This window comes from Myxocyprinus asiaticus, chromosome 48, assembly GCF_019703515.2.
Source record: "Myxocyprinus asiaticus isolate MX2 ecotype Aquarium Trade chromosome 48, UBuf_Myxa_2, whole genome shotgun sequence".
Taxonomy (NCBI): domain Eukaryota; kingdom Metazoa; phylum Chordata; class Actinopteri; order Cypriniformes; family Catostomidae; genus Myxocyprinus; species Myxocyprinus asiaticus.
In genome coordinates, this window is record NC_059391.1 from 30,688,401 (window position 1) to 30,710,645 (window position 22,245).

At 41.2% G+C, this 22,245-nt stretch overlaps 1 protein-coding gene across 5 annotated transcripts in view; it reads right to left on the bottom strand.

Annotated features, from left to right (window-relative positions):
* Positions 1-22,245, bottom strand: part of LOC127437610 (SRSF protein kinase 3-like) — a 55,510-nt gene that overhangs the window by 8,957 nt on the left and 24,308 nt on the right. For 2 of the 5 annotated variants that reach the window (XM_051692643.1, XM_051692639.1), the window contains exons 1-13: positions 22,190-22,245; positions 9,639-9,784; positions 9,198-9,306; positions 8,603-8,690; positions 7,846-7,935; positions 7,634-7,738; positions 6,954-7,119; positions 4,629-4,654; positions 4,071-4,341; positions 3,208-3,969; positions 1,810-1,910; positions 1,264-1,371; positions 913-982 (exon numbers count right to left, since the gene is read on the bottom strand). The exon at positions 22,190-22,245 is cut by the window's right edge and continues 137 nt beyond it. In XM_051692643.1, coding sequence (XP_051548603.1) covers positions 913-982; positions 1,264-1,371; positions 1,810-1,910; positions 3,208-3,969; positions 4,071-4,341; positions 4,629-4,654; positions 6,954-7,119; positions 7,634-7,738; positions 7,846-7,935; positions 8,603-8,690; positions 9,198-9,306; positions 9,639-9,784; positions 22,190-22,245 — 2,098 coding nt within the window. Of the gene's footprint in view, positions 1-179; positions 273-912; positions 983-1,263; positions 1,372-1,809; positions 1,911-3,207; positions 3,970-4,070; positions 4,342-4,628; positions 4,655-6,953; positions 7,120-7,633; positions 7,739-7,845; positions 7,936-8,602; positions 8,691-9,197; positions 9,307-9,638; positions 9,785-22,189 lie in introns of all 5 variants that reach the window. The other 3 variants (XM_051692641.1, XM_051692642.1, XM_051692638.1) reach the window with 2 other exon arrangements.

Below are 22,245 nucleotides of genomic sequence, written 5' to 3' on the forward strand. Positions count from 1 at the left end.
GGGACGGATGCCGACACGTCTACTGCGACACACACTGGATCATGTAGATTTTCAGGTCATGTGACCACAGCTTCTCAATTACATCAGCACAGTTCAGGTGAGACACCTGTCTGATGTTATAGATGTGTGTGTGTGTGTTGCAGAGCACTGTCCGTCCCTCCCTGTGTTTCTAACACTACCTCTCCGATTGAAGAATTCCCGGGAATATTTTCCAGAAAGAGCAAAGTGTCGAGGAATACAGCCAAGAAGTTCTATGATGTGAGCTATATGATCTACAAGAGAGACAGGAAGAGGAAGAGGAGGGGAAGCAGGAAGTGTGAAGGGAAACATGGAGGAAGAGAGAGCAGAGGAGTTCAGTATCAGCCACAAACACATTGAACATGTTTCATGATTCAATCAGAAATATTCAGTGTGATTTGAGCGACAGAATCAAGAGTTCAGAGGGAAACAAGTGCAGATACAGCCGGGAATCTTCATGTCTGTTTTCAGAACGGAATACCAGTGTCCTGCATACTGTCGACTGTAGTATGTCAAACAATAAACATTGAAAACAGAAGTACATCGCAGTCAAATGATTATGTTGCATGTATAATTAAGTGTGTGACATCTTCAGTCAAAAGACTGTAAACTGTATAATTCACTGTTTGATTTCCTACAGAGCTGTTTCGTGTCTCTCAAATCAATACTTCATGTGCATTTATTTATTTCCAAAGTCATTGTGCAATAAGTGAGAGAATGTTCCGTCAGCTGCTCTGCTTTCTGTACAGTATTTTGGCAAATGTAGAAGATCTTTCAGGTATTCATGCATACAGAATATTAGCAAACTGCACAGTATGCAGTGTGTAGTACGCCGTTCTGAACACAAGTCTCTATCTGATGTGTATCATAAATGTATGAAGTTTTGAGTCTCACCTTCATCGCGTGAGTAGTCTTCACCAGAATGAGGCTCAAACAGATAATCGCCTGTTGCCAACTCAAATGCCTGCAGACATCACACACACACACACACACACACATCATTCAGTCAGAGTGTGACGTGAACCAAACATCAATGTCTTATGGTCACACCTAATTTTCACAACCTTGTTTTCTAGATTTTTTTGGCCACTGGAAATTTGTCGTATTTCCATGTTTTGTCAGCTGAATTCTGACATTGATCAGACTGTATCTGTGTTTCATTCAGGACATCATCTGCCTCTGATGTAAACATGATCCAGTAGCATCTAATGATTGACATATGCATCAGCCAATCAGAACACTCACCATGCATGCGGTGCTCCATATATCAGCAGGCGTACTGTATCCGGCTCCAATCAGAACCTCGATGGAGCGGTACTGACGGGTCTGGATGTCTTCAGTGAAGTGCTTGTGCTGAACATGCATTCATCCTCATTAATAATTATACTTGAAAAAAGCATTCATGTCTTCGTAGAACTCATAATTACAAGTTGTAAACTCATAAGTCATGTAAAAACATTCAATGTGGCCTCAACAGTTAAAGGTAGGGTCATGTGAACATATAATCACTGTTTCATGTCTTTTTATTTTGTCATTGTTACCTGGAGCACTTTCTTTGTTCTTAAAGGTAAAATAATTAATTACTGTTATCAACAATAAACCCATATTGCTGTTCTGAGTGTTGCCATAGAAACAAATAACTTCAGAGGAGGTGAACAGCTCTGAGTGGTCATCTTGTAATTACAGTAATTCTGACATGAACGCAGCATGAATCATGTGTTCATCCTCATTAATAATCATGTGACTGATCTTGGATTTATGTCAAAGTGTTTCTATGAGTCAGTCTCTTACCACCCAGCATGCATTGCCCAGATCGGCTATTTTCACTCTCAGGACTTCAGCGTTCCGAGGATCCAATGGATTTACTAACAGATCAGCTGCTCGAACCCGCACTGAACAACAGAGAGACAGACAGGTATGTTTATTATGAACATCAAACAGGAAAGAATCAGCTGGGGTTTCATTCGAATGAAATTAAACAGTTATTTGTTTAATTTACTCTCTTTGTCTGTTTTATTATACCTAATGTGACTGTTCAATGTGTTATGCTTTAAACCGTGAGCTGGGGAGAAGGTTATTATCGTAAACTTAAACGAAATAGAAGACTAAAACTAAAATGTACAAAAAAATATTTTCGTTAACTAAAAAAATAAATAAAAAATAACATAATTGGAAAAACTGAAACAAAACTAAAATACAATTTCACGGCTCTGAATCTAACAAAAAATAAATAAAAATAATCTTGAATAATTGTTAGCTTTTTGTTGTGGTATGTTTTTAAATCCGCCATTACTGCTACATGAAGGTGCCACTAGACGGCGATAATAGACGGCATAGAATCACTACCATCATGGAGAGAAGCAAAGCAGGTAGAAACACGTTATGGGGACAACGGAGAGTCCAGCTATACGACCCACATTACACAAATGCCTGTTTTCCCCATTCTCCATTTATCCCGAAAACTGAGCTAAATTGGAGTGACAAATTGAAAATAAAATAGAAATAAAAACTACATTAAAAATGTAAAACTATTATAACCTTGGGCGCTTTAGGCTACGTCCACATTAATACAGATACATATGAAAACGGCGTTTTCGTTTTCTAAACACTCTCCGTCCACACTGCTGTTTTCAAATGTTTTCCAAAAGTTGCTCGTCCACACTGAAACATGAAAACATTTAAATCCCCTTTCTGTGCTTGCGAAAAATAGATGTTCCATGTACGATCTGAAACGCAATTGTCCTGGTGTTCCGCCGCCGAAGAGCAATTCCGAGTAAACTTCCCGTCACCTTTGAAGGAATGCAATGTGAACATTTATCTTTAACAGCGCTATCAAAGTGAATATCAGGCACAGCAGCGCCGCTACAACATGGGCTGCCATCTTGATTGTTTTGGGTTGAATGGATCACATGACTGCGTCACATGACAACAAATATGTCATAGTTTTCAGATATATCCGTTTTCCCAGTCCACACTACAACGTGAAGACAGCGTTTTCGAAAAGCTCGGTTTTCACTGTCAAAAACACCGTCTCAGTGTGGACAAAGCCAAAGCGTAGAAAAAAAGATGCGTTTTCAAATGAAAATGTTTTAGTGTGGACATTGCCTTAAACTTGTTCAATACATGAAGTCATGAAGTGTGTGTGTGTGTGTGTGTGTGTGTGTGTGTGTGTGTGTGTGTGTGTGAGACCTTTCGGTGTGTCTCCAGTGCTTGATGACGATACGGTTCGGCTGCGGTCGGCATTTGTGCTGAGAGCTTGTGCTTCGTCTCGCACGCAGTCGGCCGGTTGGGGATCGAACGGTAGCTCGGGAAAGCGAGGCATTGTGCCGCGGTGTCGCGCTCCGTTTGTGAGTCCTGCCATTTCTCCATTATAAAGTTCGTAAGATGCATCAGAAGCATCGCGGTCGGTCGTGCTGATCTCTGATTCGACCAGCGGGCACAGGAGTGGCTGTGTGGGCTGCGGCGGGGGCGACAGGGGCGACAGGCATTCTACTTCCTGTGCATCAATAATGACATGACCGTTTGTTTTAGATGAGTCATTATGATTGTGACCTTCATCATCTGCTTCCTCCTCCTCCTCCTCCTCCTCCTCTTCATCATCATCATCTTCTTCCTCTTTCCTGTCTGTCGTCTCTTTCGATGCATCCGTTTCCTCTCTCGGACACTCGTGTTGTTTTGCCACATGCGTGTCATCTGCGCTCTGTGACGATGTGACTTCAGTTTCCTGTTCATTCACTTTAACTTCCTCTTCCTGTTCCTCTCTCTCTCTCTCTTCCTCATTTCCTTCCTGTTTGTCTGTTTCTCTCGTGTTTTCCGTCTCTTCCTTGGGAGTGTCAGTGTGTGTGGGTGTGTTTGTCTCTGTTGTGGACTCTTCAGCTGGACAGTCTGTGGTGGAAGTGACGTCACAGTCATCCTCATTCTCATCTACGTCCTCCTGATCTGCCTCTGCACCTGAGAGAGAATACCACACCACTGAATAATACCATAGAACAGAACATATTTCTTTTTCACATCACACATGATCTATATAACCTGAACACACACACACTCACATGTGTGGTTAGTGAGTCTGACAGGTCGCACTTTCTCTCCTTCAGTCTCTTCTTCCTCATCAACATCCTCATCATCATCTTCATCATCCTCACTGTCTCCCAGCATGAGGGCGGGGCCGTGGGTGGGGCTGTGGGCGGGTTTTGTTGTTCTCTGTTGCTCCGCCTCTTTCTCCAGGGCTTCGATCTCCAGCATCCGTCTCTCCAGGAGCTCTGCCTGCCGCTTCTGCTTCTTCTTCAACTTCTTCTTCTTGTTCTTCGAGATTTTACCCACCTGACAAACACACACACACTTACAGTAGACACACTCCAGCAGATCTCTCTGGCTTTATTCACACTCTGATCTGTCTGCACTGATCTACTGCGAGAGATGAAATCTGATCTCATTATCAATATCTGGTGTATCTATATCAGTTGCTATAGTAATATTGTAAGTGTAAAACTTTCTCAGCTGTAAGAGTGGACTCCAATATGTACTATATACAATATGTACAGATACACATTTATTTAGTAAATTATTGATGTTTGAGAACAATGTTTAGTTTTGTTTGTGTCACTGACCTGTATGGGTTGAGGAGCTGTGCTGACTGCAAACAAACAAACAAACAAACACTGTCACACTTTCAATATTTACTTATGGCAGCTCTACAAAAACACAGATTATTGTAGATTTCAGTGAAGATGATGATTCTTAATGAAGATTTCATGTCAAATTTATCATGCAATGTTCTGGCAAACTTGCCGCAAATTTGTCACTCATTATTTGCACACGCAAATGAGCTTGCGATTGGCCACAAATGTTTGCCAGAAGTTTGCAGCTCTTCACCTGTAGTAAACCTTTGGCAACAGTGGACAATTTGCTGCTACTGGCAAACACTTCTATGGCAAACCTGTGGCAACAATGAAGAGTTTGCCACAAAGTTCATTTGAATGTGAAAATGAATGGCACATTTACAGCATGTTTGCCGCAGGGGTTTGCTAGAACTCTCGGTTTTTATAAGGGAAGTCTTTGCTGGTTACATTTACATTTATCTGGCAGATGCTTTTATCCAAAGCGACTTACAAAAGAGGAATGCGTTATAAGTGAATCATCTTAATGAGACAGTGGTACGAAAAGTGTCATATTGCAAAGTTTCACTAGCATCAGAATAGTAGTATTCAAGACAGATTAAAGTGCAACAAGAATTATTTTTTTTTAGTAACTGGTTAAGTGCTCATGGAAAAGATGTGTTTTTAGCTGTTTTTTGAAGACAGAAAGTGAGTCAGGGGCCCTGGGTAGCTTGGCAAGTAAAGATGCTGACTATCACACCTGGAGTCGTGAGTTTGAATCCAGGGTGTGCTGAGTGACTCCAGTCAGGTCTCCTAAGCAACCAAATTGTCCCGGTTGTTAGGAAAGATAGAGTCACATGGGGTAACCTCCTCGTGGTCGCTATAATGTGGTTCTCGCTCTCAGTGGGGTGCGTGGTGAGTTGTGTGTGGATGCTGCAGAGAATAGCGTGAAGCCTCCACACGTGCTATGTCTCCGCGGTAATGCACTCAAGTCACGTGATAAGATGCGCGGATTGACGGTCTCAGACGTGGAGGCAACTGAGATTCGTCCTCCGCCACCCGGATTGAGGCGAGTCACTACACCACCACGAGGACTTAGAGCACATTGGGAATTGGACATTCCAAATTGGGGAAAAAAAAAAAAAAGAATGACAAGGCACTCTCGAGTTGACCCAACACTGGAGAGGCCTCATACGTAGTAACGGCAGCTGCAGTGACCATCAAACTCAAGGCCAGCTGAAAGTGTTTCAGCAGCATAGCTCTCCCTAGATCGTCAAGCATCGTAAGATAGACTGAGTGCGTTCATCGGTCAGACGCTCTGACATAGCCAACTAGACTGGGCACAAACACACTCTTCGCCCAACTGACTTTGAGGTCCAAATGCTCCAAATGTGCAACCAACAGGTCCCTGTGTTCGCATGCTTGTGCCTCTGACTGCGCTAAAAGCAACCAGTCATCGGGGTGATTGAGAACATGGACACTGCTCAGCCTCAGCGGATCAAGCGGCACATCCACTGATTTCGTGAATGTGTGTAGAGCTAGGGACAAGCCGAAGGGGAGGACTTTGAACTCATCGCAACCCTGAAGAAGGAAATTCTGATTAAATGGCACTGTGCTCCAGTTTATATGCTTGTGGTAACACAAGCATTGGGAGTGTCAAGTGCCATGATTTTAAAGGGCTTTAGAGATCGTCACACCTGGGAGGAGCTTCCCATAGCGTCAGCAACTGACGCAGCATTGAAGTGACCGATTTCAAAGGGAACTCTCTCTTTCTCTTCTGCTCGTAAATATTAGTTCACCTAATAAATATTAATGAGAGAAACAGAGACGCAAGCTAAAGTAAAAGCATCCTGCTTGTACTAAACATATCAGCATGGCAACCAGCTGTGTGCGGACCCAGAAACTCTTCACACATGCTGACATGATTAATTTACATGAACATGAGATCAGTACATTGAGATTTACCATTAAAAAATATAATACCCAAAATACCGCAGTGATTACAGCTACTGAACTCCTTCAAACAGTTTAAGAAACTTCACAATCTTTTTATGATTTTTATTTGTTGTCTTCTATTGATGACAGTGGCAGCTGATACAGTTTTACTGCAGTGACGGTGGTATTTTGGTATTACTAGGGTTACATTACATTTTAATAAGGTTTCCAAGCATACAATTCCCAAGATACATAATGTAGGGAATCTTATTCAGTTCAGGATGTAAAATACCTAAGTAGAAACTCTTCAGAAAGTTTACTAGACATGAGTGAGACACACCGTGAGATAATCAGACAGACCGGAAGGAGACAGCAGTGATTGGTGGATGAAATGAGGAGTACCTGCAGATCCAGATGGTGGAGGAGCTCCAGCTTTCTGCCACTCTGTGGCCTCGACAGCCATCCTGCGTACAAACGCGTTGTCCACACACATGAGAATGTTCTCTGGTTTGATATCTGTGTGGATGATCTTACACTTACTGTGCAGATAATCTAACCCCTGTAGAACCTGACAAAAACACACACACACACACACACAAATACTGTTAATAATATAAAAAAACATCACATCAATCACTGGTGTCAGATAGTGATGCTCTATGAAGCTTTTTCTTCATACTGATAAAGTGAAACTGCCTTATTTCAAATACCAAATGTTGTATTTGGGGGTTAAGGGTTAGGTCTTTGTCATAAGCATCTGCGACTATGATGTGCTATAAGACATCCTGTCACTCGCATGCTTTCTATTTTTGTTGCATTGTGCTAGGTAGCTCCGCCCACAGTGAAATCTCATTGGTTAAAAATCCTGCTCCACATAACTGAATATTGCACATGAAATATGTTCTGATGCCTGTGATTTTTGTCATTTTGTGAAGTACTTTCAATGTGGACTGTAAAATTACAGTAACATTGACGTGTATAGTTGAGAGACTGTATTTGGGTTAGTTAGTGCAAGTTCAGGCTAGTAGGGTTAGCAATGTGTGTGTGTGTGTGTGTGTGTGTGTGTGTGTGTGTGAGATTACCTGTTTGATGATGCTCTTGACGCAGGGTAACGGCAAACCCTGATAATTAGACTTGATGATCCACTTGAGCAAATGATGACCGAGAACTTCAAACACCATACACACATCTGAGAACAGAGTTAAAGAAACAACTGACCACATACACACACACACACACACACAAACACACACTCACACTCACACACACTCACACACTCACACACTCTGAGGATATGAATTCCGTTCACTCCAGAGATCTTGAAGTCATCTATGAGCTGAACAACCATATCTTTATTGGGGTCATCAGGATCTGTCTCACGCACCTGACACATAGAGAGACAGACAGGTGTGTATATCTGATATTTACTACATAAACATTATGTAACTTTCAGAACTCAAATCTTCCTCACAACCATGAGCTCATTAACATATGACTGCCCACATTTACATATCAACACCAATTTAATATTCAGCAACTGGACCCACCCTGTGTGCGTGTTACAGTGTGTGTTACAATGTGCTTGTTACAGTGCGTGTTACAGGGAGTATATGTTACAGTGTGTGCGCGTTACAGTCTGTGTGTTAGTTACAGTGTGTGTGTTACGGTGCGTGTTACAGTGTGTGTGTGTGTTACAGGGTGTGAATGTTTCAGTGTGTGTGTGTGTGTGTGTGTGTGTGTTAGAGACTGTGTGTTACAGTTTGTGTGTGTTGCGGTGTGTGCGCGTTATGGTGTGTGCGTTACATTCTGTGTTACAGTGTGTGTGTGTTACAGTGTGTGTGTGTGTTATGGCATGTTATTAAAGTTTGTGTGTGTTACGGTGTGTGTTACTGTGTGTGTGTTACGGTGTGTATGTGTGTGTTACGGTGTGTGTGTGTGTTACATTGTGTGTGTGTGTGTGTGTGTTAGTGTGTGGGTTTCAGTGTGTGTTACAGTGTGTGTTAAGGTGTGTGTTTGTTACAGTGTGTGTTTTACAATGTGTAGATACTCACACATCTGAGAAGTTTAATTTCATCCAGCGCCGTCTCTGTGTAGTGCTGCGCACTCTTCACCACCTTCATCGCAACAAAACGCTTCCCTCTGTAAACACACGTTTAGCATACACACATTTACAATGAGTAGTACACACACACACTGAAACCAAGGTGGCACAGCATTAGAATGAACAGATTATAGAGTGTGTGTGTGTGTTGGTCCATATGGGTTTTTTGGCATTGTTCTGACCCATGGGTCATAACACAACAGCCTGTGTTTATAACTGCACACACACATATCTGTGCAGTTACAGTGTGCACGCAGTAACACAACACCACAACATTCATACCACAGTCAGTGTGTGTGTTTGTGTGAGTGGGTCCATATGGGTTTTTTTGGCATTGTTCTGACCCACATGGCTAATATAACACAACAGCCTGTGGTTATAACTGCACGCGCGCACACACACACACACACACACACACGCACACACACGTGCAGTTACGATCTGCACACAGTAACACAACACCACAACATTGATACCACAGTCAGTGTGTGTGTGTGTGTGTGTGTGTGTGTCAGGTGTTGTGTGCTGTTGTCATGGTTACTCACTGAATATCCCAACACAGCCACACAGTGGAGAAATGACCCCAGCCCAGTTTACGAATCACATGATATCTGCCATTAAACAGGTTGCCGATCTTCACAGGATGATAGCCGCCTGCAGCACGTGCGCACACACAAAAACACATACACACACACACACACACACACACACACACACACACACACACAGCTTTAACGATCAATGTAGAAAGACAAGAATACAGATCACATTTCAGAAGGGCTCCATCATATGGCTAGTTTCTTCACAGCTCACAAGTCTGTTTTATAGTTTCTTTTACGGTAAAACAAACCAGAGTCACTCCAGTTTCAACAGAGAGAGAGAGAGAATGAGAGAGTTTGGAGAACTGACATAATTCTGACAAAAAACAAAATCATGATGTTTGAAATATAAAGGCAGAAGTCTCTCTACACTCATCTTCATCATACCTTTGCAGTAGTCTGCCGGATCTTCCTGCTCTTCATCATCGGAGCCCAGGATCTCTTCCTCCGGCTCTGGGGGGGCTGCCGGTTCGGGTGGAGGGGGTGTGGGCGGGGCAGGAGGCGGGGCTGACGGAACCTTCTGTGTGTTGGGCCTAAACATCCCAAAAGAAACACACACACACACACACACACACACACATCAGCTGTGTCTACATTCCTGTATTATCAGCGGTCAGTGAGTGTACGGCCGCAGTCACACAAGTGTAGAGAACACCTTCCATACAAGTCATTTTCAAGAATAAAACACACACACACACACACACACACACACACACGTTTACAGCCTGTTTGCATCAAATTTATCTTCAGTGTGTTATAATATCTTGTTCTCAAATGTAGTTATGTCAAGTGTTGTTTAATGTACATTTATGCAAATTAAACAATTTGTACCATTCTGCTGGAAGTGTTATGATTGGCTGCTCTCCCGCTCTGTACATGCATGACTGTGTGGATCGACAGAGAGATCACCCAGAACAAAACCATCTCGCCAACACCAACAGATTGCTTCAATTGTCAATAAAAGATCTACATTTGATGGAAGTGGTCCTGACTGAAGTTAGAGAGTTAGAGATAATAATTATGAGTTATAAAATATAAAAGACAGATTTCGGAAGGTGGATGGATGCCAGAAGAATCATCACCGGTGTGAGGGAAGCAGCCGCTTATATATCGTTGGGATTTGATTGGCAGGCCTAGATGAACAAGATCCTCCCAAACTTACATGTGGATCTTCATTTAAATTAGTAGACCAGAGACAAGAAACATCACACGCTGGCTTTATTGTAATGGTCTGAAGTTATTTAAATTTAAAACGAATTCAATTCAGGGCACAATTCAATCATCAGGGCACAAAGTCACATGTATGGTAATTGGTAAGAAAAATCTTTTTATTACAGATGTACGAGATGATAAAGTGGCTGGAGTAGCGCGACAATGTGAAGACAGCATCACCGATTTACTTTTGACACGATGTACCGCTCACATCCAGTAAGCAATACTTAGTTTGGGGGCTAACCCTAACCCCCGTCAGTTTGTCCGTAATCCCCAAAACGATCCCCCCACCCCTAAGCCTGTTTCACAGAGCAGTTTTGTGGTAAACAAGCAACGTACACTAAGTTAATTCTAAGGAATTCTAAGTATTTCTTATTTTTTTATACTGATAATACATCAACGGTATATAAAATGCCAAATTTCAATAAATAAAAGAAAAAGGAACATAAATGTCAGTTGGCAGGGCACTTTCTGGCTCTACGTTACTGGGATCTTCATTTGTGCCTGCTTTAACTGTACATTACTAATGTCTCGCTGGTAATGCTGGTCTTACTGATGAACTTGAGAATTGTCCCTGATTTAAATTTAAAAAAACAATTTGATACTTCATTTAAAATGTCCTAACAAGGAGTTGTGTGGCGCCATGTGGGGGTCAGACATGTGAACAGCGAGCTCTGTGCACTTTGCTAGTTTTTAATTATTTTTGTCATATATCGGTGAGATTCGATATACCCTGCTACATAACTGTTCTAAGAAGTCAACATGTCAAAGAATTCAAAATCCTCGGGCTCTGGAGATATTAAAAGACACATGCTCAAGCTAATACCCCAGACAGGGCCGCAGACCAGGGACTCAGTTTGGACGGTGCGGCGGGAGAAATCCAGCGTCAACTGACCAGCATGTCTGTAATGCTGACGAAGGTCGTAGCGGACCTGGAGGATCTTGCTGTAATACGTCGATCAATTACGGCCATGGAAGCGAAATTCTCTGAGTTGGTTACAAGAATCAGTGACGTTGAGAGATGGATCGATTATCTGAAGTCATCGGAGAGGGAATTAGCTGCTAATCCGCTAGCGACCAAGGCAGATTTGCAGTGAGTTTAACTCACTGAACATTCACTTGACCATCCGAGGAAACGGGGTGCCTGTTTTGTTTCTTTTTGTGCTGGTTCCACCTAGCGGCTGGAGTTTGATTTGTGCAATAACACTCCTTCGGGACAGTTGTGGATGAATCTGCACGTGCCTTGTGTTTATGCCTCTTATTGGCTGGAGTTTGTTTGTGGAGTATTTTTTGCAGGACATTGGAAGGATTAGGTCATCTGCTGCACTCATGAACAGCCGGCTCACTGAACATTCGTCTGACTGCCCGAGGAAACTGAACGTTTTTTTTATTTTTTACTTATTTATTTTTATTTATTTATTTATTTATTTATTTTTTTGTGCTGGTTCCGCTAGCGGCTGGAGCTTATTTTGTGGAGGAACACACCTTCGGGACAGTTTTGTGAATGAATCTACACATTCTTTGTGTTTATTCTGCCTATTGGCTGGAGTTTGTTTTATAGATTATTTTCTGTTGTGTAATTCTGTCTCTCAAAATTTGTATAGAAACACCAGACTTGAGCAATCCGACTGCAAAGTTGTCGCGGGGGCACTCGTAAGCGTCCATGGACTGTTTGAGTTTAGAGGGATCGACGCCAGTTGGTGCTGTCGTGCGCGGGGTTAATGCACACGTTTTTCTTTTTTCCGTTTTTTTTTTTTTCTGGGGGAAGTTCGGGGTTTGATTGTTGAACTAATGCTGGAATGTGGTCTTTATAATCTTGTTTTTGACACACAATCTATTTTTTCTAATATGTCAAATGTCAGATGTTAATACGAGTGGATTGTCTTTTTCCACGTGGAATGTGAATGGGTTGGGGCACCCCATAAAAAGAAGGAAGGTTATTTCTTTTCTTAAACGTAAGAAATATGATATAGTGTTTCTTCAAGAAACACATCTTTCCACGCAGGAAGCTGAAAAATTTGGGAAGATATGGGGTGGACATGTTTTCTTTAGTGCTGGCTCAAGTAAGAGCAGGGGAGTCATTACATTGATAAATAAACATCTACAATTCAAATGTGTCAAACAGATTAAAGATAAAATAGGAAGAATCATTATTGTTTTAGCTGAAATTCAAGGGCAAAGGTTGATTTTGGCTAATATTTACGCACCTAACGTTGATGATCAGGGCTTTTTTATAGATCTTGAAAGGATGTTGCAAGCCGCTGGCACCCCTCATGATATAATATTGGGAGGAGACTTTAATCTTTTGATGGACTCAGTCCTTGATCATAGTGAAGCAAAAGTGTGTAAGTCCCCTAGAGCAACATTGACACTTCACAGGATATGTAAATATCTTGGTCTTACAGATATTTGGAGACTTTTGAACCCATCTGGTAGGGACTATAAATTTTTTTCATAAGTCCATAAGATTTATTCTAGAATAGATTTTTTTTATTATATCCAAATCCCTCATTTCATCTGTTGCTGATTGCTCAATTGGAAATATCTTAGTCTCAGATCATGCCCTGGTGAGTTTAGAGGTGATGCCACATATAGAGAAAAAGAAATCATATAGTTGCCGCTTTAATGTATCCCTTTTGCAAAATCCTTATTTTCAACTTGGCTTGGGAGGCACTTAAGGTGGTTCTTAGGGGGCAGATCATCAGGTATACCTCATTCACCAAAAAATCCAAAGCACAAGAACTTGTGGAGTTGGAAGAGAATATTAAAAGTGCCAAGGCAGAGCTGAAGCGCCGAATGTCGTCTGATGGTCTCAGAGAATTGACCTGATTGAAATACAGATGTAATACTATTTTGTCACAGAAAGTGGAGTTTTGGTTGTTCAGGGCAAGACATTCATACTTTGAGTTGGGGGACAAAGCAGGGAAGCTTTTGGCTAGATATATAAATCAGAGAGAGTCTCTTTCTACGATTCCCTCAGTGAAATCTGCTGGTGATGAAATTTTTACCTCAGCCATTGATATTAATAATGCTTTTAAAGAATTCTATCTTGATCTCTATAGTTCCACATCTTTGTCTACTGATGAAGATATTAGGAACTTTGTGGAACCATTAGATCTCCCTAAACTGATGAAAAATTATCTTGATTCTGAGATAACCTTGGAGGAGCTTGACAAGGTAATTAAGGCCTTACCTTCAGGCAAGGCTCCGGGGCCAGATGGCTTTGCCGTTGAATTTTTTAGATCTTATGCTACAGAACTGGCTCCACTTTTGTTAGAAGTTTATACAGAATCATTAAAGAATGGAAAGATTCTGCCAACCATGACACAAGCCCGGATCAGTCTGATTCTTAAAAAAGACAAAGATCTGGGGGCCTGGGTATCTCAGCGTGTAAAGATGCTGACTACCACCCCTGGAGTTCATGAGTTTGAATCCAGGGTGTGCTGAATGACTCCAGTCAGGTCTCCTAAGCAACCAAATTGGCCCAGTTGCTAGGGAGGGTAGAGTCACATGTGATAACCTCCTCATGGTTGCTATAATGTGGTTCGCTCTTGGTAAGGTGCGTGGTGAGTTGTGCGTGGATGCCGCGGTGGATGGTGTGAAGCCTCCACACGCATTATGTCTCCACGGTAACGCACCCAACAAGCCACGTGATAAGATGCGCAGATTGACGGTCTCAGACGTGGAGGCAACTGGGATTCGTCCTCTGCCACCCAGATTAAGACGAGTCACTACACCACCACGAGGACTTGAGAGCGCACTGGGAATTGGGCATGCCAAATTGGGGAGAAAAAAGGGGGAGAAAATCAAAAAATAAATAAATAAAAAAGACAAAAGATCCAAGCGAGTGTAAGAGTTACCGTCCAATTTCCCTGATCCAGGTAGACGTTAAAATTTTTAACAAAATTTTGGCTAACCGATTAAGTAAGGTTATGACATCTCTTATACATATAGATCAGGTGGGATTTATTCGGGGCCACAGCTCTTCTGACAACATTAGGCGTCTCATTAATATCATGTGGTCAGTGGCGAATGATCAGACTCCAGTTGCTGCCATCTCACTTGATGCCGAAAAGGTGTTTGATATGGTAGAATGGGATTATCTTTTTAGGGTTTTGGAAATATTCGGGTTCGGGAATAGTTTTACTGAATGGATTAATTTACTTTATAGACACCCGTTAGCGGCGGTACAAACAAATGGATTAATTTCAGATTATTTTACTCTAAATAGGGGCACCTGGCAGTGTTGCCCTCTTTCCCCATTACTGTTCTGTCTTGCCCTGGAACCATTAGCAGCTGCGATAAGAAAGGAGGAGGATTTTCCAGGGGTGATGGCGGGCGGTGTTTCGCAGAAGCTTTTGCTTTTATGCAGATGATATTTTATTATTCGTCTCGGACCCCATTAGATCTATGCCTTGCCTCCACAGAATTATTAATTCCTTTTCTAAGTTCTCAGGATACAGAGTCAATTGGTCTAAATCCGAAGCTTTGGCTTTGACAGCGTACTGCCCAGTAACGGCTTTTCAACCGGTCGCCTTCCAGTGGCCCAAACAGGGCATTAAGTATTTGGGCATTTTATTCCCAGCAAATTTATGTGATTTAATTAGTTATCTTTAATAAAAAGATTTTCGAACGATTGTGAATAGGTGGGCTTCTTTACATTTAACTATGATTGGGAAGGTTAATGTTATTAAAATGAATTAATAAATTTTATTAATAAAATTTAACTACCTGTTATAGTCTCTCCCTGTAGATGTCCCCCTCTCTTATTTTAAGCAATCTGATAGCATAGTGAAGTCCTTTATTTGGAATGGTAAACGTCCCAGATTACATTTCAACATGTTACATAGGCCGACTGTCGGTTCAACATTTTAGGATTCACAGATCTCAGTTCTGTAGGTATTTACAGCTGCACCACCTGTTCTGTACTATTTTTGGGAGTAGCATACACCCCACTAAAGCGGCAGATACTCTGAGAGGGGTGATTACTGCTTTTGGAAAAGGTCATGAGGCATCAGTGTATTACTCCCTGCTAATTCAGAGTCTGGGAGATGGAGCTTCGTCTTCTCTCAAGAGATTATGGGAGGAAGATTTAAACTTGGAATTGGAGGAGGGAGTGTGGGCTAGGATTCTAAAAAGCATCAAGTCTGCATCTAGAGATGAAAGGGTCTGTCTGATGCGGTTTAAGATTTTGCATCAATTCTATTGGACCCCCTCTAGATTGTATAGGTTGGGTCTTAAAGACACACCCACCTGCTGGTGATGCCAATCAGAAGATGGGGACACAATACATGTTTTTTGGGGATGTGTTAAGATCCAAGAATTTTGGTTGGGTGTTCAGAACTTTATGTGTGAGGTATTGGACACTTAATTTTAATTTTGCCCCAGACTCTGTATCCTGGGTGATGGGACGACTGTCAATATTGGGGACAGATATTTAAAAAGTTGGGTCCTAGCCGGAGTCATGATTGGCAGGAAAGTCATCCTCAGGGGATGGAAGTCGGCTGGGGCTCCCTTGTTTTGGGAGTGGTGCGGGGAGATGGGCGAGGTGGCGGCGTTTGAGGAGATGTTTTTTAGAAGGCTGGGGAAGTTATGTCAAAGTCTTTCCAAACAATGGAACAACAAAACAATGAACAAGAGTAAATGAATGCAGACTTAAAGACAGATAAAAAAAGATTAAAATGGGAAGACAAATGAACAATGAAATAAATGAAATCAAATTTTGATTGACAGCTAAATGCTTGCCAAAAATAACGCTCTAGCACCATCTAGCTTTAAAAAATTATCACCTTTGAATGCTCTTCTTTGAATATTTTTTCTCAAGAAGTCTGAAGTAAATATATCAGCATATTTCTCTAAATGTGCACACTTTGGACTAAAAGTTGTAATGGATATTGTTTATTGAAGCATTGATATGACATGACATATTAAGCAGAGCTTGCATGATTGTACAGGAACGTGATTATTACATTGTTTATTGCAAATCACATACTGTATGTTGCATTTTGATTTTGCATGCTTTGATGTGTACAGACACTAATTAAGAAATTACTTTCGATGTGGCATTTCTGTCTTTTTTTTGGGGGGGGGATTTTTCCCCTTTTTCTCCCAATTTGGAATGCCCAATTCCCAATGCGCTCAAAGTCCTTGTGGTCGCATAGTGATTCGCCTCAGTCCGGGTGGCGGAGGACGAATCCCAGTTGCCTCCGCGTCTGAGACGGTCAATCCGCGCATCTTATCACGTGGCTTGTTGAGCGCGTTGCCACGGAGACATAGCGCGTGTGGAGGCCCTAACCCCAACCACGCTCAATTCACCATGCGCCCCACCGAGAACAAACCACATTATAGCGACCATGAGGAGGTTACCCCATGTGACTCTACCCTCCCTAGCAACCGGGCCAATTTGGTTGCTTAGGAGACCTGGCTGGAGTCACTCAGCACACCCTGGGATTCGAACTAGCGAACTCCAGGGTTGGTAGCCAGCGTATTTTACCACTGAGCTACCCAGGCCCCCTGTGGCATTTCTGTCTTAAAACAGTGGTCTAATAGCTGGAGAACTGGAGTATGAGCTTTCTAATGATAATGTAAAAATTAAATAAAAAATTTAAAAATTGTAAGAGTACATACCTTCGTCATGTTTGATTGTTTCACTTTCCTGCTGCATTTTCTCCCTTTTTTCATCTCCTGATGTGTAGTAACCATAGCCATGCCTATTTACTACGTTATGCATCTTATTTTACCAGGCGCATATCCGAAATGTAACCAAAATAATTAATTATAATAAATATAAAAAAACAACCCCCTCCTCCTCCTCTACAGTTGACATTACATTAATATTGGCATGTAATATATATAATATATATATAAATATATAATTATTAATATATATATTATTATTATTATTATTATTATTATTATATTTTTTACCATTATGGTTATGTTTGCATCAAGGAGCTCTCCTGTTTGCATGGCAACAAATACCTGAACTGGCTGCTTATAACGCCTTTGACAGTGTGGGGGCCCTACGCAACTTGCGTATAGAAAGGACCAGCACTGCACACACACACACACACACACACACACACACTTCACAGCACTTATAGACATTCTCAGGTTGGGCGTCACATTCTAACAGTCCTGTGTGTTGAGTCTATACATGGATTCACACACACACACAGGGCTGTCTCTACATGCATCTGCTTTATGAGATTAATAATAATCATTATTGCTCAAGTGGAATGAGACACAGAGAGTGTCTTTGAGTTGTGAGTCAGAGACTAGATTAAAAAAAGAAACTCTAAATGAAAATTTGTGTACCAAATCAAAAAAAAAGTTTCAAAATATAGCTGTAAGCAGCGATAACGGGCCCAAGCACCATGGGTCCATTTCCACAAAATTCCAAAATGTGAGTTTTTTAGCATGTTAAGTGCCCCAAAAAGCCCCCGAAACCTTGGGAAAAAAAAAATGACGGGCCCAACACCATGCCATGGCAACACCGTTCGACATATCAAAAATCTGTTCAAAAATCACTGTTCTTCAATGTCTTGGCATAATGTTGTTTAAATGTGGTGACAGTCTCATGAATCCCCTAACCCTAACTTCCTGTTGGGCGGAGCTAATAAATATAATTATGAAATTTGTCTGGCTTGATGAGAACTATATATGTACCAATTTTGGTGACTGTAGGTGAAAATGGGGGTGCTACAGAGGCTGTCTTACATGCACATTTTAAAGGAGGCGCTACAAAGCCTCCCCTACATGCCCATGTGTGAACTTTTGCCCGGTCCTAATGGCCGACGACTCTGATGTGTGTTCATGAAATGAAATTGTAAGCATTTCAAGTTCCTCAAAAACACCCAAGTATAAGAAGGAATAATAATGGGGGTCTGGGTAGCTCAGTGGTAAAATACGCTGGCTACCACCCCTGGAGTTCATGAGTTCGAATCCCAGGGTGTGCTAAGTGACTCCAGCCAGGTCTCCTAAGAAACCAAATTGGCCCAGTTGCTAGGGAGGGTAGAGTCATGTGGTTCGTTCTCGGTGGGGCGCATGGTGAGCATGGTGAACACGTTCAATAAGCCACGTGATAAGATGCGCGAGTTGACGATCTCAGACGCGGAGGCAACTGGGATTCGTCCTCCACCACCCAGATTGAGGCGAATCACTACGTGACCATGAGGACTTAAAAGCACATTGGGAATTGGCCATTCCAAATAAAAAAAAATATAAATACAAAAAAAAAAAACAGTTCGCAATTTAGCATCTACAATGTCTTGGCATGATGTTGCACATATTTGGTGCCAGTCACATAAATCCCCTAGGAGGAGTATTTAAAAGTTCAGAGCCTACGATTTTCAGAAAATCCAAAATTACTGATTCCTGTTGGGTTAGGGTTCATTAATTATGAAAGTTGTTTGGCTTGTCTCCCCCCCCCAGCCTTAATGGCCGACTACTCTGAAGTGTGTGCAAAATTTCAAGAGTTTTCATTAATGTTAAATACCCCAAAAAACCTTGAAAAGAATAATAATAATCATCCTTAGAAGACAATAGGGCCTCCACACTTTCAGTGCTTGGGCCCTAAATAGCAGTGAGGCACGTGAGATTGTTTATTGTGTTCAGCTGTGACTATATTCACAATATGACACAAACTCTCGTACATTAGTTAACAACTTTAATAGTAGCAAAACACTTCAGTGTGTTTATAAAGATTGTCTAACAGAATCGTTTACTGTCTCAATGACTGTCTGACTCCCCTCACTAGTGTTTGTATGTGTGTGTGTGTGTGTGACTAGAGCCGAGGCCACAGTCCATTTTAGACATCACAGATATGTGACAATGTCCCAGTTAAATTATACACTGAACCCGTTAAAAATGTTACATTTGCTCACAATAGATTTTCAATACATTTTGGTTCATTTGACAAAAGTGATGGCTAATTCTTTATTTTTAATCATTATTCTCCAGTTATTTACTATTTTGCACAACATATTCTCTTCTGGAGCTAATAAAGTCCAGAATCAACTTTATGTTGCTGTAATAACTCATTTTGGAGTACAATAAAAGGGAGTACATGGAATTTACTCATTTCATTCATCATAGATGACATACACATACAAATGGAGATTAAGGAATATGAATGAAAAATGACGAGAGATAAACACATTCACTGATCTTGGCTGAAGAACTGTCATAAAACTGAACAATAACATGAACGACTCGTTTTCAATTACAAACTCTAACAGCTTTGAATCAACATTAATGTATTAAATCTAATAATCAGTGGAAACAATTGTGAAATTCACTTTCTAATATTTCTCCTTGTAACTGTTCATGTTTCTGTGTCAGTTGTGTATGAAGGTAAATCGGTTGCAAAACTCGAGAGCTTGTAGATTTGAATTTGAGAACTTGTACAATAAATATTTGTATTCGTAAGTTGAAATTTACACTCACAGCACTGATGTGAATACTTGTAAATTAAAAGTCTGAAGTTGAATGTTGCAATCTGCACTCACAGACAATCAAAAACCTGTGTTTTTAATTCAAAGTTCTAGACAAATAGTCACAAATGTGTAAAATGACGTTCACATAAATACAACAACAGACACACACTTACATTATATATTTACTTTTGTACTTTAATTCAATTTCGCAGTACATCCACAAATCAGCACTTACAACCTCTCAAATCTGGTACTGCAACTTCAAATCTTCCCACCTTGACTTTTGCAACTACTTTCGTGATAAACTTTTAACAAAACTTACTTGTGCACTTGTAAGTCAAGATGTGAGAGAACAGACTACAGGTGTTCAGTGGAGGCGGGGCCAACAAAGTTGTGACCAATCACAAGAGTTGGAACAACTGATGCCGGACCAATCAAAACGGATTATCTTAAAACGCGATGATGTCACGCAACTGCGCCTGCACCATTTATTTGTAGAAAAACAAGTCCAACGGCTAGTTGACACAGTGGCAGGATAAGTTAAGTAACTTCACTATTAAATGATTTAGATGATTTTATCAAGTTGATCAACGCAGAATTTGGCGCTGAAAGATCACACATGTAATGCCTAAGGATGGCAATGAGAAATGTTTTTGCAGGATGTTTGTATTCGGTAAAACTACATTAAATTTGTCTACAACTTTGAATTAAAAACACAGGTTTTTGATTATTGTCTGTGAGTGCAAATTGCAACATTCAACTTCAGACTTTTAATTTACAAGTATTCACATCAGTGCTGTGAGTGTAAATTTCAACTTACGAATACAAATATTTATTGTACAAGTTCTCAAATTCAAACCTACAAATCTCAAGTAGAGATCTTCACCCTAACCCGAGGACCCGAGACCCGACCCGGGACCCGTACGGGTTCAGATCCACATTTTATATGGTCAGTCGGGTCCGGGTCGGGTCCCATTCTATTGCTGCGGGTCCCGGGTCTGTTTAACATTATGTGTAATACCAGAGTTGATTCGAGAACACCCGGCTGTGATCAGACAGCACTGATGATGATTGTGCTGTGTGTGTGTGTTGTAATTTGCAACATTGTAAAATTAGGATGAGAAAGTGCGGGCGGGAAATAAGGTGAAAAACGGAGCGGAGCCACATGGACCTGAGTGATGTCAGAGGTAGAGCAGAGTTAAGGCACATGATAGCAAATTTGCAAAGCTAATGTTAGCAGCCGTGACAATGAACGAGCAATTATTATTATAGTTCAAAAGGGTAAACAATTAAAGTCATGATGCAAGATCCAAAAAAAGTGCAAAGCTGATTCTAAACAAGTCATGTTTGTCATCCGTCACAGTGACAGCAAGTGGACTTCTGAAGCTGAAATAATGAGTGGATTAACTATGCTGTTTCGATCAGCAAGAGAGGAATCACAGAAAACCTGGATGTATTTGAGGATGGATTATATGCGGCAGGCACACGGGAGAAGGCTACTAACGTTACATTAGGTAAGACACAAAGTTTTGTTTTCACAACTTGTAAATGAACTTGTTAATAGCAATCAGCTGTGAAATCAGTGTCAATCGGGTCTGTGTCTCCCGGCCAGGTCCGGTTCCAAGCTTTCAAATAATAGTCGGTCTGGTTTGGGTCCGGGTAGTACATTTCCGGGTCTCTTTGGGTTCGAGCACAAATGTTTGGACCCGTGAAGACCTCTACTCTCGAGAACTGATTTACCTTCATAACTGTGTCACAGATTCAGTTTCAGATGTTCAAATGTTGTGAAAATTATTTGTGTTCCTGAATTAAAAGAAATTTGATAGGATTTAAGATGCGAGCTTTAACATGCAACACAACAAATTAAAGAGTTTGTCCTGCTGTTTTCTAAAAATAGAATATTATGAATATTTCATACCAATATAATAAAGTAATTTAGTCTACAGTTTTACGTGTGTTTGAGCCGACAGTTCAGCACACTCCTGTTATATAATATAATCAAAGCTGTTGCATTGTCACTCAATGCTGTATAGGAAGCGTTTTCAAGACACTGCATTTCAAACCTATTACCATTGCAATTAAGATCTGCTGCAGTGCACATGTAAGCTGAGAGTCAGAAACAGAGCCAGTGCTTTCAGAAGACAAAATAAGATCAGGAAAAAGATCGGACAAGCAGAATCAATCGAGACTGCAGCCCAATAGAACCAAGTACTGGCCCGGACTCTTGATGAAAACTTACACCGGACACACACACACACACACACACACACACACACACACACACTTTACCTGTGTTTGGCTCGGTGTCGCAGTCGCAGTGCACTGAGTGCTAAAGCAAACGTCCT